Here is a 12,321-nt window from a genome sequence, read left to right as displayed (position 1 = left end):
TTGGGCCTTAAGTGCAGGTTAAGACCTGTTTAGAAATATTACATTTCTTGTTTTGGAATATGAGTATCTACAGATGATATCTTTGAAATGGAAGTAAAGGAGCATTTTAACCTTTAATCTCTTCTATATTTTGCTTACTGTTGATATTTTAACACTATGCAAATTATATATTCTTTTGTGTGAACTATGAACTTGCAAAGTGAAGTAATGTGTTAAGTGCTGGTTATTCCATGTTTATTTTTCTCGTGCACTGTAATACCTGTCTCATAATGAATTGTTGAATATGTTGTTAATATGCATCATATGATGAAATAACACTAGCACAGAGAAACAAAAACGGCAACCGTACTTATTTACTCCGAAAGTTAAATTTTTGTCTTGGAAGGACAAGTGAAGGTGGTAAATTTGCCTTTTGGTCTCACCATCACTCTGTCAACTCTCTCCCTGTAAAGATTGCTCAGATAGAGAGCTCTTGCAAACTGATAGTGATATTGTTTTTAGATGACTAATGTAATAGTGTGATTTTGTTCATATTCCTTATGTAGGATTTCTGCTATGAATTTTATTTTGGTCTGTGTTTCAGGAACTCACTGCCAAGACCAAAGCTGACTTTGATACCCCAAGTTCCCCTACAAGACCGTCAGCTGATGGTGGCCCCTCTTCTCCAACCTTGGCCCCTCCTCCCCCTCCCCCTCCCCCTTCATCAGTGCAAGGTGTGGCCAGTATTTCTCCTCCCAGTTCCAGCATGTCCTCTGTCCCCTCCCCACCACCTCCCCCAGGGATGGGAGCACCAGCATCACCTACTGGAATGCCTGTACCTCAGTCTCCTGTTGCTGCTCCTCCACCTCCTCCTCCACCACCTCCTCCTCCTCCTTCTGAAACTAGCATGTCACTTCATTCTGTACCTCTTCCACCTCCGGGAATGGGTCACTTTCCTCCTCCTCCACCGCCGCCACCACCACCTCCAGGAATGGATGGGCCATTGCCACCTCCGCCACCACCACCACCAGGGATAGGAGGGCCACCACCACCACCACCTCCTCCTCCTCCTCCTCCAGGAATGGGTGGGCCGCCACCTCCTCCTCCTCTTCCTCCAGGAATGGGAGGTCCACCCCCTCCTCCTCCTCTTCCTGGGATGGGAGGTCCTCCTCCCCCTCCTCCTCTTCCTGGAATGGGTGGTCCACCCCCTCCTCCTCCTCTTCCTGGGATGGGAGGCCCTCCTCCCCCTCCTCCTCCTCCAGGAATGGGTGGTCCACCACCTCCTCCTCCTCCTCCAGGGATGGGTGGTCCACCCCCTCCACCCATGCCTGGTGGGGGACCCCCACCACCACCCATGGCTCCAGGGATGAGGCCACCTGGAGGACCCGCACCCTTCCCAGCACCTCCACCAGGTGGTTGGAATGCCTCCCGCCCAGCTGGTGAGTATGTTTGTGTGAGTGCATGCATGTGTGTATATGTATGTGTGTGTGTGAGTATGTGTGTATTTACCTAGTTGTATTGTACAGGGTTCAAGCGAGGCTCATAGTGTCCCTGTCTCCATATCTCCATTTATCTAGTTTGTCTTTAAAGTTATGCACACTATGTGCTGCGACAATTTCCTTATCCAATGCATTCCATTTTTCCACCGTTCTGTGTGGAAAACTGTATTTTCCAACATCTTTCACACACTGCCTCATCCTGATCTTCTTTTCATGTCCTCTTGCCCTTCCATCGCCATCCGCCAACAGCACCAGGTCTTCTTTGTCTATTTTTTCAATATCATTTACTATCTTATATATTGTTATTAGGTCCCCACGTTCTCTTCTATCCTGTAAGGTTGGCAGTCCCATATCCTTCAGTCATTCTTCATATGTGAGGTCCTTTAATTCCGGCACCATCTTTGTAGCAGTTTTCTGTATCCTTTCCAGTTTTCTCATATCTTTTTTAGAACTTGGACACCATACCACTGCTGCATATTCCAGCCTTGGGCGTATCATGCTTGTGATGATTTTTTTCATCATATCTTTATCCATGTAATGAAATGCCACTCTTATATTAGTCAACATCTTATATGATAGTCCAAATATCTTGTTTGTGTTTATCAGGGCTCAGATTTTCTTGTATGATCACTCCAAGATCTTTTTCCTGTTTTGTCTTCGTTATTTGCTCTTGTCCCATCAAATAGTTCCATACTGGTCTTCTCTTACTCTTTCCTAGTTCCATTATGTGACATTTCTTGGCATTAAACTCCAATTTCCACTTCTTGCTCCATTCATAGATCTTGTTTAAATCTTCCTGTAACAGTAGACAGTCCTCTCTGGTTTTGATAACTTTTAGCAACTTTGCATCATCAGCGAATAAATTCATATAACTGTTTATCCCAATGTGAAGATCATTTACATAAACTTGAAACATAATGGTGGCTAACACTGACCCTTGTGGCACTCTGCTAGTTACTTTACTCCAAGATGAGTATGTATCTCTGATCACAGTTCTCATTTCCCTATCCTTCAAATAATCTCTTGTCCATTCGAGCAAGGTTCCACGCAGTCCTCCTATGTTCTCTAGTTTCCAAAGAAGTCTTCTGTGTGGGACTTTATCAAATGCCTTTTTAATGTCCAGGTATACTGTGTCTACCCATCCATCTCTGTTTTCAAGTCCTGCAATAACTCTGGAGTAGAAGCTTATTAAATTTGATACATATGACTGCCCTATCCTAAATCCAAATTGTCTGTTCAATATGACTTGCTCCTCTTCTAGAAATTTAACGCACTTTTATTTGATAATTATTTCACATAACTTCCCTACGACACTTGTAAGTGACACTGGTCTGTAGTTTAGTGGTTCAGTTGCCTTTCCTCCTTTAAATATCGGTATTACATTGGCTCTCTTCCACTGTAGTGGAACTTTCCCTTCATTTATTGAACTTTTAATTATTTCCCAAATTGGATCCAGTAATTGCTCTTTACATTCTTTTAACACCCAGCCTGATACACCATCTGGCCCCATTGCTTTTCTGACTTCCAACCTGTCCAGTAATCTTCCAATATCCTCTTTGTGCACTGCAATCTCCTGTAATCCTTGGCAATTCAATGTCCTATTAGGTTCTGTGAAATCATCATCTTCAGTGAATACCGTTTTGAAGCTTTCATTCATTATTTCACACATTTCCTTCTCTGTTTGGTATGTCTTTCCTTCTTTAATTATTTTTTCAATTGTTTCCTTATTCTTTGTTTTGCCATTTATAAACTTGTAGAAAAGTTTGGGTTCCTCCTTGCTTTTATCCACTACATCTTTCTCAAACTTTCTTTCTTCCTCTCTCCTTACTCTAATATCAATATATTCATTTCTAGTATCTTTGTACTGATGACTATTATAGTCATTTCCCTGCTTTAAAAGTTTCTTCCACGCTTTATCCTTTGCCTTTTTACTTGTAAGCATCTAGCATTGTACCATGCATGTATTTTTTCCTGAACTCTATAAACAGGAACAAACTTTTTTACTCCTTCATAGTATTTTTGTAAGAATATATCATATTTCTCTTGTAAAGTCTTCCTGCACATAATATTACTCCACTGAATATCAGCAAAATAACTCGTTAATTTTTCAAAATCCGCTCTTGCATAATTTAATCTCTCTCCTTTATAGTCCTTTCTGTAACTTATCTCGTCTTCCTCCTGCATTTGTATCTCTACTGTCGCATGATCATTTTTCCCCATTGGACTAAGGTATTGTATGATTGGAGGGTACTCTGGTTTCTTTGTGAAGACTAAATCAAGCAACGATGGTTCTTCTTCCCCCCTGTACCTTGTGGATTCCTCCACTCACTGGTCCATTGTATTAAACATAGTTAGCTGTAACACTTTCTCACTCCACTGCCCAACATTTTCCATTACTTCCATCTCTCTCCAGTTTATTTTTTTACAGTTAAAGTCTCCAACTAAGAGTATTGTTCTATCTCTTCTTATCATGTTATCTAGGCACTTTATCACCTCTCTTTGCATATCTTTATACTCTTCTGATCCCCATGTATTAGTCTTTGGTGGAACATAAGTAACTATAATTTTTCTTTCCTTCAAATCTTCTGTTCTGATTGTTACACCCAATACTTCCACTTTATCCTCTCCACATTACAGATCCTCCACACATATATTATCACGAACCATTACTAGCACTCCTCCTCCCCCTTTATCCTTCCTGTCCCTCCTCCAGGTATTATATCCTTCCTCTTTAAAGTTGACATGGATCTCTTTTTTCAGTTTTGTTTCAACAATACTCATTACATCTGGCTTTTTCTCTTTCAAATAATCCCTTACTTCCATTATACTTGATAACAAACCATCTATGCTAGTATAAGTTACTCTTAATTTATTACTTCCTCCACGACCTCCTCTTTTTTCCTTAGATACCACTTCTTTAGTCTCATATCTAGAACCCTCGATTAAAAATTCTTCTTCTCTTATCTCTGTCCTTTTCTCATTTTTTACTTAGCTTCACTTCTTAGCACTTTCTCCTTTTCCCTTTCCCCTATCTCTTTTTATCCATATTTCCTTGTGATTGACATTATCGGCCAGCTTCCCTTTTCTAGCCATAATTTCCTCTACAGCCACTTGAGATCTCTTTTTTACCTTCATTAGTCTCTTTCCTCCTTCACTGTACCTTCCGAGTCTAATCACTTCCTCCACCTCCTGGTCAAATTCTTGTGTGCTGTCTTGTACTTGTTTGATAACTGTTTTGGCCATTTCTCTTCCTTCACGATCTCTTGTGAATTTATTTGGATTTTTCTTTTCTCTCATCCCATAAATCACAAAGCATTTTTTCTTGTCCACTGCATCTCTCACTAAATCTTCCTTCTTGATAATCTCTATTACAGTGACTGGTGTTCTCCTGAATTTGTGTGTAAACCTCACTGTTTTGAGTGTGTGTGTGTGTGTGTGTGTGTGTGTGTGTGTGTGTGTGTGTGTGTGTGTGTGTGTGTGTGTTTACCTAGTTGTAGTTTTACAGGGCCTGGGCTTTATGCTCTGTGTGTGTGTGTGTGTGTGTGTGTGTACGTACATATGTTTGTATGCACTAGTCTGGCTGAAACATGAGTGTGCATTAAGAGGAAGATAAAAAATTCTTACAGTTTACGAATATATTATTGTAGGACTTTTTAAAAAAAAGTTTTGCTCTTTTATTTTTTAACATCAAATCCATTACATTCAATATTATATTGAAAAGTATCTTTTATTTTATGCATTATTATATATCATTAGAATTGTGTTGATAGCATTAGTAGTATGTTTAGAGGATTAATTTTTCTTCAGCAGAAATTGGTAACAGCTTTATTACTTTTATTTCTCAGGTTCTCTAATGCCTAGTTTTCAAATGCTTATAAACTTTTCTTTCATGACTATCCATGCCCTGTGCTTAGTACATAGTCACTTTAGGAAGTTATGCATACACTATAGTTTCCACAGCGGCATGATGACTTGCATGATCAATTGGTGCATGTGGAAGGGTAGTTCAGAAAATCTCCTGTGCTGCATTCCTACACTCACTAAATAGTGCCTTGTACTGGTGTGAAGGTACTTGGTATGAAGTGTAAAAATGTTGCACACACACACACACACACACACACACACACACACACGGGACATCGTCGATGGCGGAGGTGGTCGCTGAGCTCCAGAGCAATCATCTATAATTCTACAGTTACCTAAGAGTAACCAAGGTGGGAAAGGAGCTGGTAATGTTTGTCCCGTCTCCATATAGTCATGTTAACTGTTGATTAGCAAAATAATGTCCAGTGAAGGTAAATATAAACTGTAGCCTGCGTTTGAGCCATCAGCTGGTTTGTTTACGTCTGCGCAACATGGCGGCCGTGAACTCGAAAGAGGAATCAGACTTCACAGGGTTTCAAGGAATAATGGAGAAGAGCGCTTATGTGAAGAAAATTCTGGAGTTAGAAGGTAAAATTGAAAAACTGTTTGAAAAGTATGAGGGCCTGGAAACGAGTTATGACAATGTAAGAAAGACTGTGCCGATATGAAGAAGGAAAATGCAGCACTGAAAGAGGAAGTTAAGCTAATTAAAGTGAATTGCGAAAATGTGGAGAATCTCTAGGAAAAGTGATGGAGAAGCAGGCTGAATGGAAAAAAGTCAGGAAGTGGAAAGAAAGGAGGTAAATTACAAAGTTGCAAGTCTGGAAAAGGAAATCAAAGAGTCAGGGAGAAAACTTTGGGCCTTGCTGAAATTATAGATCAACAGATCATAGAAGAGAAGATAGCTGAGAAAGTGGTGAAGGTTATTAAGTCAAATGAGACATTGGTGAGGGAAACTGTAGACAAAAAGAGATGTGTGGTGATATTTGGTGTGGAGGAGGATAAGACACCGAGTAAAATGGAGAGAGAAAAACATAAAAAGGTGATAAATAATATCATTAATGTGGTGCAAGAGGAGGAAAAGACCTAGTACAAGAAATAGAGGACTTCCATAGAATTGGAAAGTTCACAAGAGAAGGTATGAGGCCAATAAGAATCAAACTTAAGTCACAAAAGGATGTAGATGAATTGGTGGAGAAGTCATGGAGGCTAGCCCAGCAGGAAACAACAAGGAAGATTTGGTTGAGAAGAGATCTCGGTGAAAAGGAAAGAGAAATGTTAAATGAGTTGAGAAAGGAGGCTTTGAAAAAAATGAAGAGAGGACAGAAGAGGAGAAGAAAGAGTTTTCTGGAGAATCTTGGATATGAGACTGAGGAAGTGGTTCATAACCCAGAAAAGTACAGCAAGAAAGGACTAAAGAAACTTACATATGAGCGAAATGTAATGTATTCCAACATAAATGGAGTGATATCGGGATTTTAGAACTCAACGATTACTTGAGGGACAAGAACCCAGATATTGTGGGTCTTACTGAAACAAAACTGAGAGAGGAGAAGACCTGATGAAGGTTGGAGAAGGGAAATATAACGTTTGGAAAAGAAATAGAGTAGGTAAGATGGGAGGAGGAGTGATGTTGCTGGTTAAAAAAGATATAAAGGTGGATCAAGTGAAAAAGGTATGGGAAAGGCAGAAGTGCTAAAGATCAGAGCAGAAACTAATGAAGGAAAAAGAGGCACTACATAGTGGTGTACGTACCACCTAAGACAAATGCATGGTCAGTACAGGAATATGAAGAAATGATAAGTGATACAGGAACATGTCTGGAAGAAATGTTGGGTGGCTGTGAACGAACTATAATGATGGGAGATTTTAATTGTAAAGAGGTGTGTTGGGAGGACTGGTCAATGGAAGGATCAGAGACAACATGGGAAATACACTATTGACACTGGCAATGGAAAATGTGTTAACTCAGTGGGTCAAAGAAGATACTAGGTTTGGAGGAGAGGAGCATCGTCAAGACTGGACTTGGTCTTTAGTACAGAGCCAATGGTCATTGAGGAGATGAGGGTGGAGTGCCCTTTAGCAAAGAGTGATCATGCAGTTTTGGAGTTCAAGGTGATAGACGAAGAGAAATCTAGAAGAAATGAAGAATATAAAGTGGGAAGATGGAATTATGCCAAGACAGATTTTGGAAACCTAAAGAAATTCTTTCAAGAGACAAATTGGATGAAATTCAAGAGTGCTAAGGAGCAAATGAAAAGTGGAAGGAATTTATAAAAATATACAAAGAAGGTGAGAAAAATTTGTACCAATAAGACAACATAGAGAAGTTGGAAAGCAGGACTGGTTTAACGATAGATGTGAAAAGGCTAGAACAAGAAAAGAGGATGCATGGAAGAGGTGGAGAAGGAAAAGACGGATTAAGCAGTGGGAAAGTTACAAAAGAGCAAGAAATGAATATGTGTTGATTAGAAGAGAAGAAAGAAAGAAACAAGAAAAGGATATAATTGATAAATGTAAAGACCAACCAAGGCTTTTTACAGACATGTGAACAACAACATCAAAAATAGAAAGTATTGAAAGTTTAGAAGTAAATGGAGTATACAGTGAAGATCCCAGGAAATGGCAGAGGCTATGAATGGATGCTTTCGGAAGGTATTCACAAAGGAGACTGCTTTTGACAAACCACTGGTAATGGAACAGAAAGGGATTATGAAGGAGTTTCAAGTAACGGTGGAGGAGATCAAGAACATGATGGGGAGTTTAGAAGTGAGAAAAGCTGTGGGACCTGATGGGGTATCAGGATGGATTTTAAGAGAATGCAGGAGCAATTGGCAGAAAAAGTTTGTGAAGTAATTGATGCCTCATTAAGGGAAGGCGTAGTGCCCCAAGACTGGAAAAGAGCTAACATTGTCCCAATCTATAAATCAGGTAACAAGAGACCCATTGAACTATAGACCAGTGTCACTTACAAGTGTGGTAGCTAAGATGTGTGAGAGGGTGGTGAAGAATAGATGGACAGACTTCTTGGAGAAAAATGACATACTTTGTGAGTGTCAATTTGGTTTTAGGAAAGGGCGTTCATGCACGACAAACCTGATATGTTACTATTCGAGGGTGATAGATGTAATACAGGAAAGAGATGGTTGGGCTGATGGAATATATCTGGATTTAAAAAAGGCCTTTGATAAGGTACCACACCAGAGACTGATCTGGAAACTTGAAATGGTAGGAGGAGTGCATGGCAGTTTACTAAAATGGATGGAAGACTTTTGGTAGGAAGAGAAATGAGAACAATAATTAAGGACAGACCATCAGAATGGGGATTGGTGGAGAGTGGAGTTCCACAGGGATCAGTGTTGGCACCAGTAATGTTCGCAGTCTACATAAATGACATGGTGGATGGGGTGTCCAGTTATGTGAGCCTATTTGCAGACGATGCAAAATTGTTAAGAAAAGTGAGATGTGACAAAGATTGCGAACTACTCCAGGAAGACTTGGACAGAATATGGAAATGGAGCTGTACATGGCAAATGGAGTTCAACACGACAAAATGCAAGAAAATAGAGTTTGGCAAGAGTGAAAGAAGAATCAGGAGTATGTACAAGATAGGAAATGAAGACATAAAACCAGTCATGAAGAAAAAGACCTTGGGGTGACAATTACCAATGACCTATCGCCAGAGAGACATATAAACAAAATAATTGGAGAAGTATTGAACTTATTGAGGAACATAAGAGTGGCGTTCGTATATCTAGATGAAGAAATGATGAAGAAAATAATTACTGCAATGATAAGACCGAGGCTTGAATATGCAACAATACAGTGGGCTCGAACTTAAAGAAACACATAAGGAAACTAGAGAAAGTACAGAGGGCTGCAACGAAAATGGTGCCTGACTTAAGAGATTTGACTTATGAAGACAGACTGAAAAGAATGCAACTTCCAACCCTGGAAAACAGAAGAAAGGGAGACCTGATAGCAATATACAGAGTGATGATTGGCATGGAAAAATGGATAGGGAAGATCTGTGTATGTGGAATGGAAGAATGTCGAGAGGGCATGGGAAAAAACTAAAATGGCCACTTATAGGAGAGATGTGAAAAATATAGCTTCCCTCATAGAAGGGTGGAAGCATGGAATAGTTTAGACGTGGAAGTGGTCAACGCAAGGAATATTCATGATTTTAAGAAAAAGCTGGACATTAATAGATATGGAGACGGGACAACACGAGCATAGCTCTTTTCCCGTATGTTACAATTAGGTAAATACAATTAGGTAAATACACACACACACACACACACACACACACACACACACACACACACACACACTGTGTGTGTGTGTGTTATGGTCTCAGTCCTACCCAAAGATCAGTGTATGAGCTCTGAGTTCACTCCGTAATGAGAAAGGTTGGCTGGGTGACCAGCAGACGATTGGGGTGAATTACACACACACACACACACACACACACACACACACACACACACACACACACACACACACACACACACACACACACACACACACACACACACACACACACACACTGTGCTTGCCTAAAGTAGTGATCATTCAAACTGGTGTCCATGGTCTCAGTGGTAAGTTTCTCGTCTTACTCGTAATGAGTAGAGATTGAGTTACTGTAAGATATTTGTAGTTTTGTAAGGCAATAAACCATCCAAGAGTCTTGTATATAATGAATTAGAGTATTATCATGTATAACATGTATTTTGAATTTCCAAAAAATGCTAATTTGTATTACATTTGATTAACAGTCTCCTAGTGTAGTAATATCATAACATGGGAAGAGCATTTCTAATTCTTATAGCAATTTGATTAAATCTAAAGTGAACAGAAATATTGCACAAAGAAATGGATCCAGGTTTATTCCTCTTTCAGCACCTTCAGTACTGTTCACCTTTAACATAAGGATATTAGGTGCTCCTCTCATCTTTCTGGTGTGCTCAATTGTCAATCCCTCCATGTTGCTGCAGCTCACTAGGAGTATCAACTGAGTGTTGTGTATAATACTAATGAGGTGTTCTGTAAGATAAGGAACTGGCTGATTTACAGTACTTGTGATGAGAAAAGCATCCTGATTGTACATTTTTTTTTAGTTTTGTTTAGGGGAATTTAGAATTTATTGAACACATACATTTTCAGTCTTGAGTTTCATTGGCTATTTAGATTTAGTGCAACATATTGAATGTAAATACTGCTGTCTCATCACTCATGACTAATAGTAGGTTACTATTGGTCTAGTCCTTACTGTGGTGGCAACTTATTCCAAGCATTATCATTTTGTGTTCTGAAAGGAAGACAGCCGGCTGATGTAAGGTCAGAAGGCATGTGGTGTGAAAGTAATTGCTCATAATATAGTAAAAAAAAAAATTTATTTTACTTATGCAGTTTTGATATGTGCATTTACTAAAAGTCACATGTGACTTCATTTTTTCACTTTTAAGTTTCCAGCCTCCAAGTGGCACTTAAAATTTGCACAGTGGATGACATTATATATTTACTTAATGCACTTTTAAGCACAGTAACTATGAATTTTTCAGAGTCACATTAAGCCACCACAAAATACACTTTCAGAACACTTAGCAAACTTTTTTTTTTTTTTTTTTTTTTTTTTTTTTTTTTTTTTTTGGAATATGTTGTGGATTCCACCAGCATCCAGAGACATAGTGCACTCACCTTGTACTCTCTTGTCTGCTTGCTCCTGCCTGTGTGTGCTTGTGTGTCCTTGGTCACACTTGTACCGTGCTCCCTCTGGTGGTGGCGCCCCGGATCCTCTACCCTCTTGATGCCTCAGCCGTGTCGGGTTAGTACGCCATCTCACACATCACTCCTCAAAGAGACAAGGAAGATCAGGCCATACTCTCTCCCTGTTGTGCTCCTATTCATTTATTTATTTCTTAGGTCTATAACATGCTCCCTTCCATTTATTTACCTTCTCAGGTCTATAACCTTGTTTTTTATGTTCATAGTATGCTAGTGATTTTGTTTCTGAAATTGCTTATGAAAATTAGTTTATTATTGTTTAAACCAATATTCTTGCTATTCATATTTATGCTTCACACATTTTGATAACTGACCTTCTATCATGACATTAGTGATGATTGGTGAGAGAACAAAAGTAAAGTTGTCCTTCCATCTACAACTCCAGCAACAGATTCAGTGCAAGTCATTCCCTAAATGAAAACTCATACATAATGTTAAAGAAAACTTTTGAGACATAAGCTAGATGTTATGTTAGGTTTGCTTATAACAATTTTATTGCAGTAAGTATTTGTTTTTATGTTTCCTTATTTTATCTGTTATATGAAACATTTTGTTCATTTAGTTTTGGTTTTCATTTGGGTAAGAATGTACTATTTTGAATGACTGAATGACAGTGCATTGACTTTTGACGGTGTTGGATGTGATGGCAATAGCAGAGATATTCTTCAGGAAGAATATTCATCGATATGGTATACTGCTGACATATTCTTTTTCCTTCTCTGTGATTGGCTTTCTTTGAACACTGAGTTTGTGCATTATATATCTGATGCAGCAATTGCTTAATTTGCATTCACATTATTCCTCACTGTGATATAACCTATCCATTATTTATTATTGAACCCTTAATTCTTGTTGAAATGACAATCGTATAAGTATTCTTGATTTTAGCTTGGAACAAAAGTCGTCATGTCACAGAAATTGTGTGTGTGGTTATGAAATATTCTCTTTGATGTTTGAATTTAATGTTTTAATGATCTTTATGATTGACTTGCATATTCTTACTTTCAGATATTTTCTTTTGAACATTAACTTACTTCAGGTGATGAAATTCAATGAATAATTGATACTTGAATTTTCATTGACATGCCTTGTACCAGTCACTAGTGTATCATAATATCATATTTCCTATAACAGGATTCAGTGATTTTACAAAGAGACTGAAAATAGTGGCATTACCTTCATATATGTAGCA

At 38.9% G+C, this 12,321-nt stretch overlaps 1 protein-coding gene across 1 annotated transcript in view; it reads left to right on the top strand.

Moving 5' to 3' along the window:
* Positions 1-12,321, top strand: part of LOC123519771 (formin-2-like) — a 136,453-nt gene that overhangs the window by 54,681 nt on the left and 69,451 nt on the right. The window contains exons 11-12 of the mRNA XM_045281276.1: positions 584-1,418; positions 11,161-11,169. Coding sequence (XP_045137211.1) covers positions 584-1,418; positions 11,161-11,169 — 844 coding nt within the window. The remainder of the gene's footprint in view (positions 1-583; positions 1,419-11,160; positions 11,170-12,321) is intronic.

The sequence above is a fragment of the Portunus trituberculatus genome, chromosome 46, assembly GCF_017591435.1.
Source record: "Portunus trituberculatus isolate SZX2019 chromosome 46, ASM1759143v1, whole genome shotgun sequence".
Taxonomy (NCBI): Eukaryota; Metazoa; Arthropoda; class Malacostraca; order Decapoda; family Portunidae; genus Portunus; species Portunus trituberculatus.
This window is presented reverse-complemented; position numbering and strand designations above follow the sequence as displayed.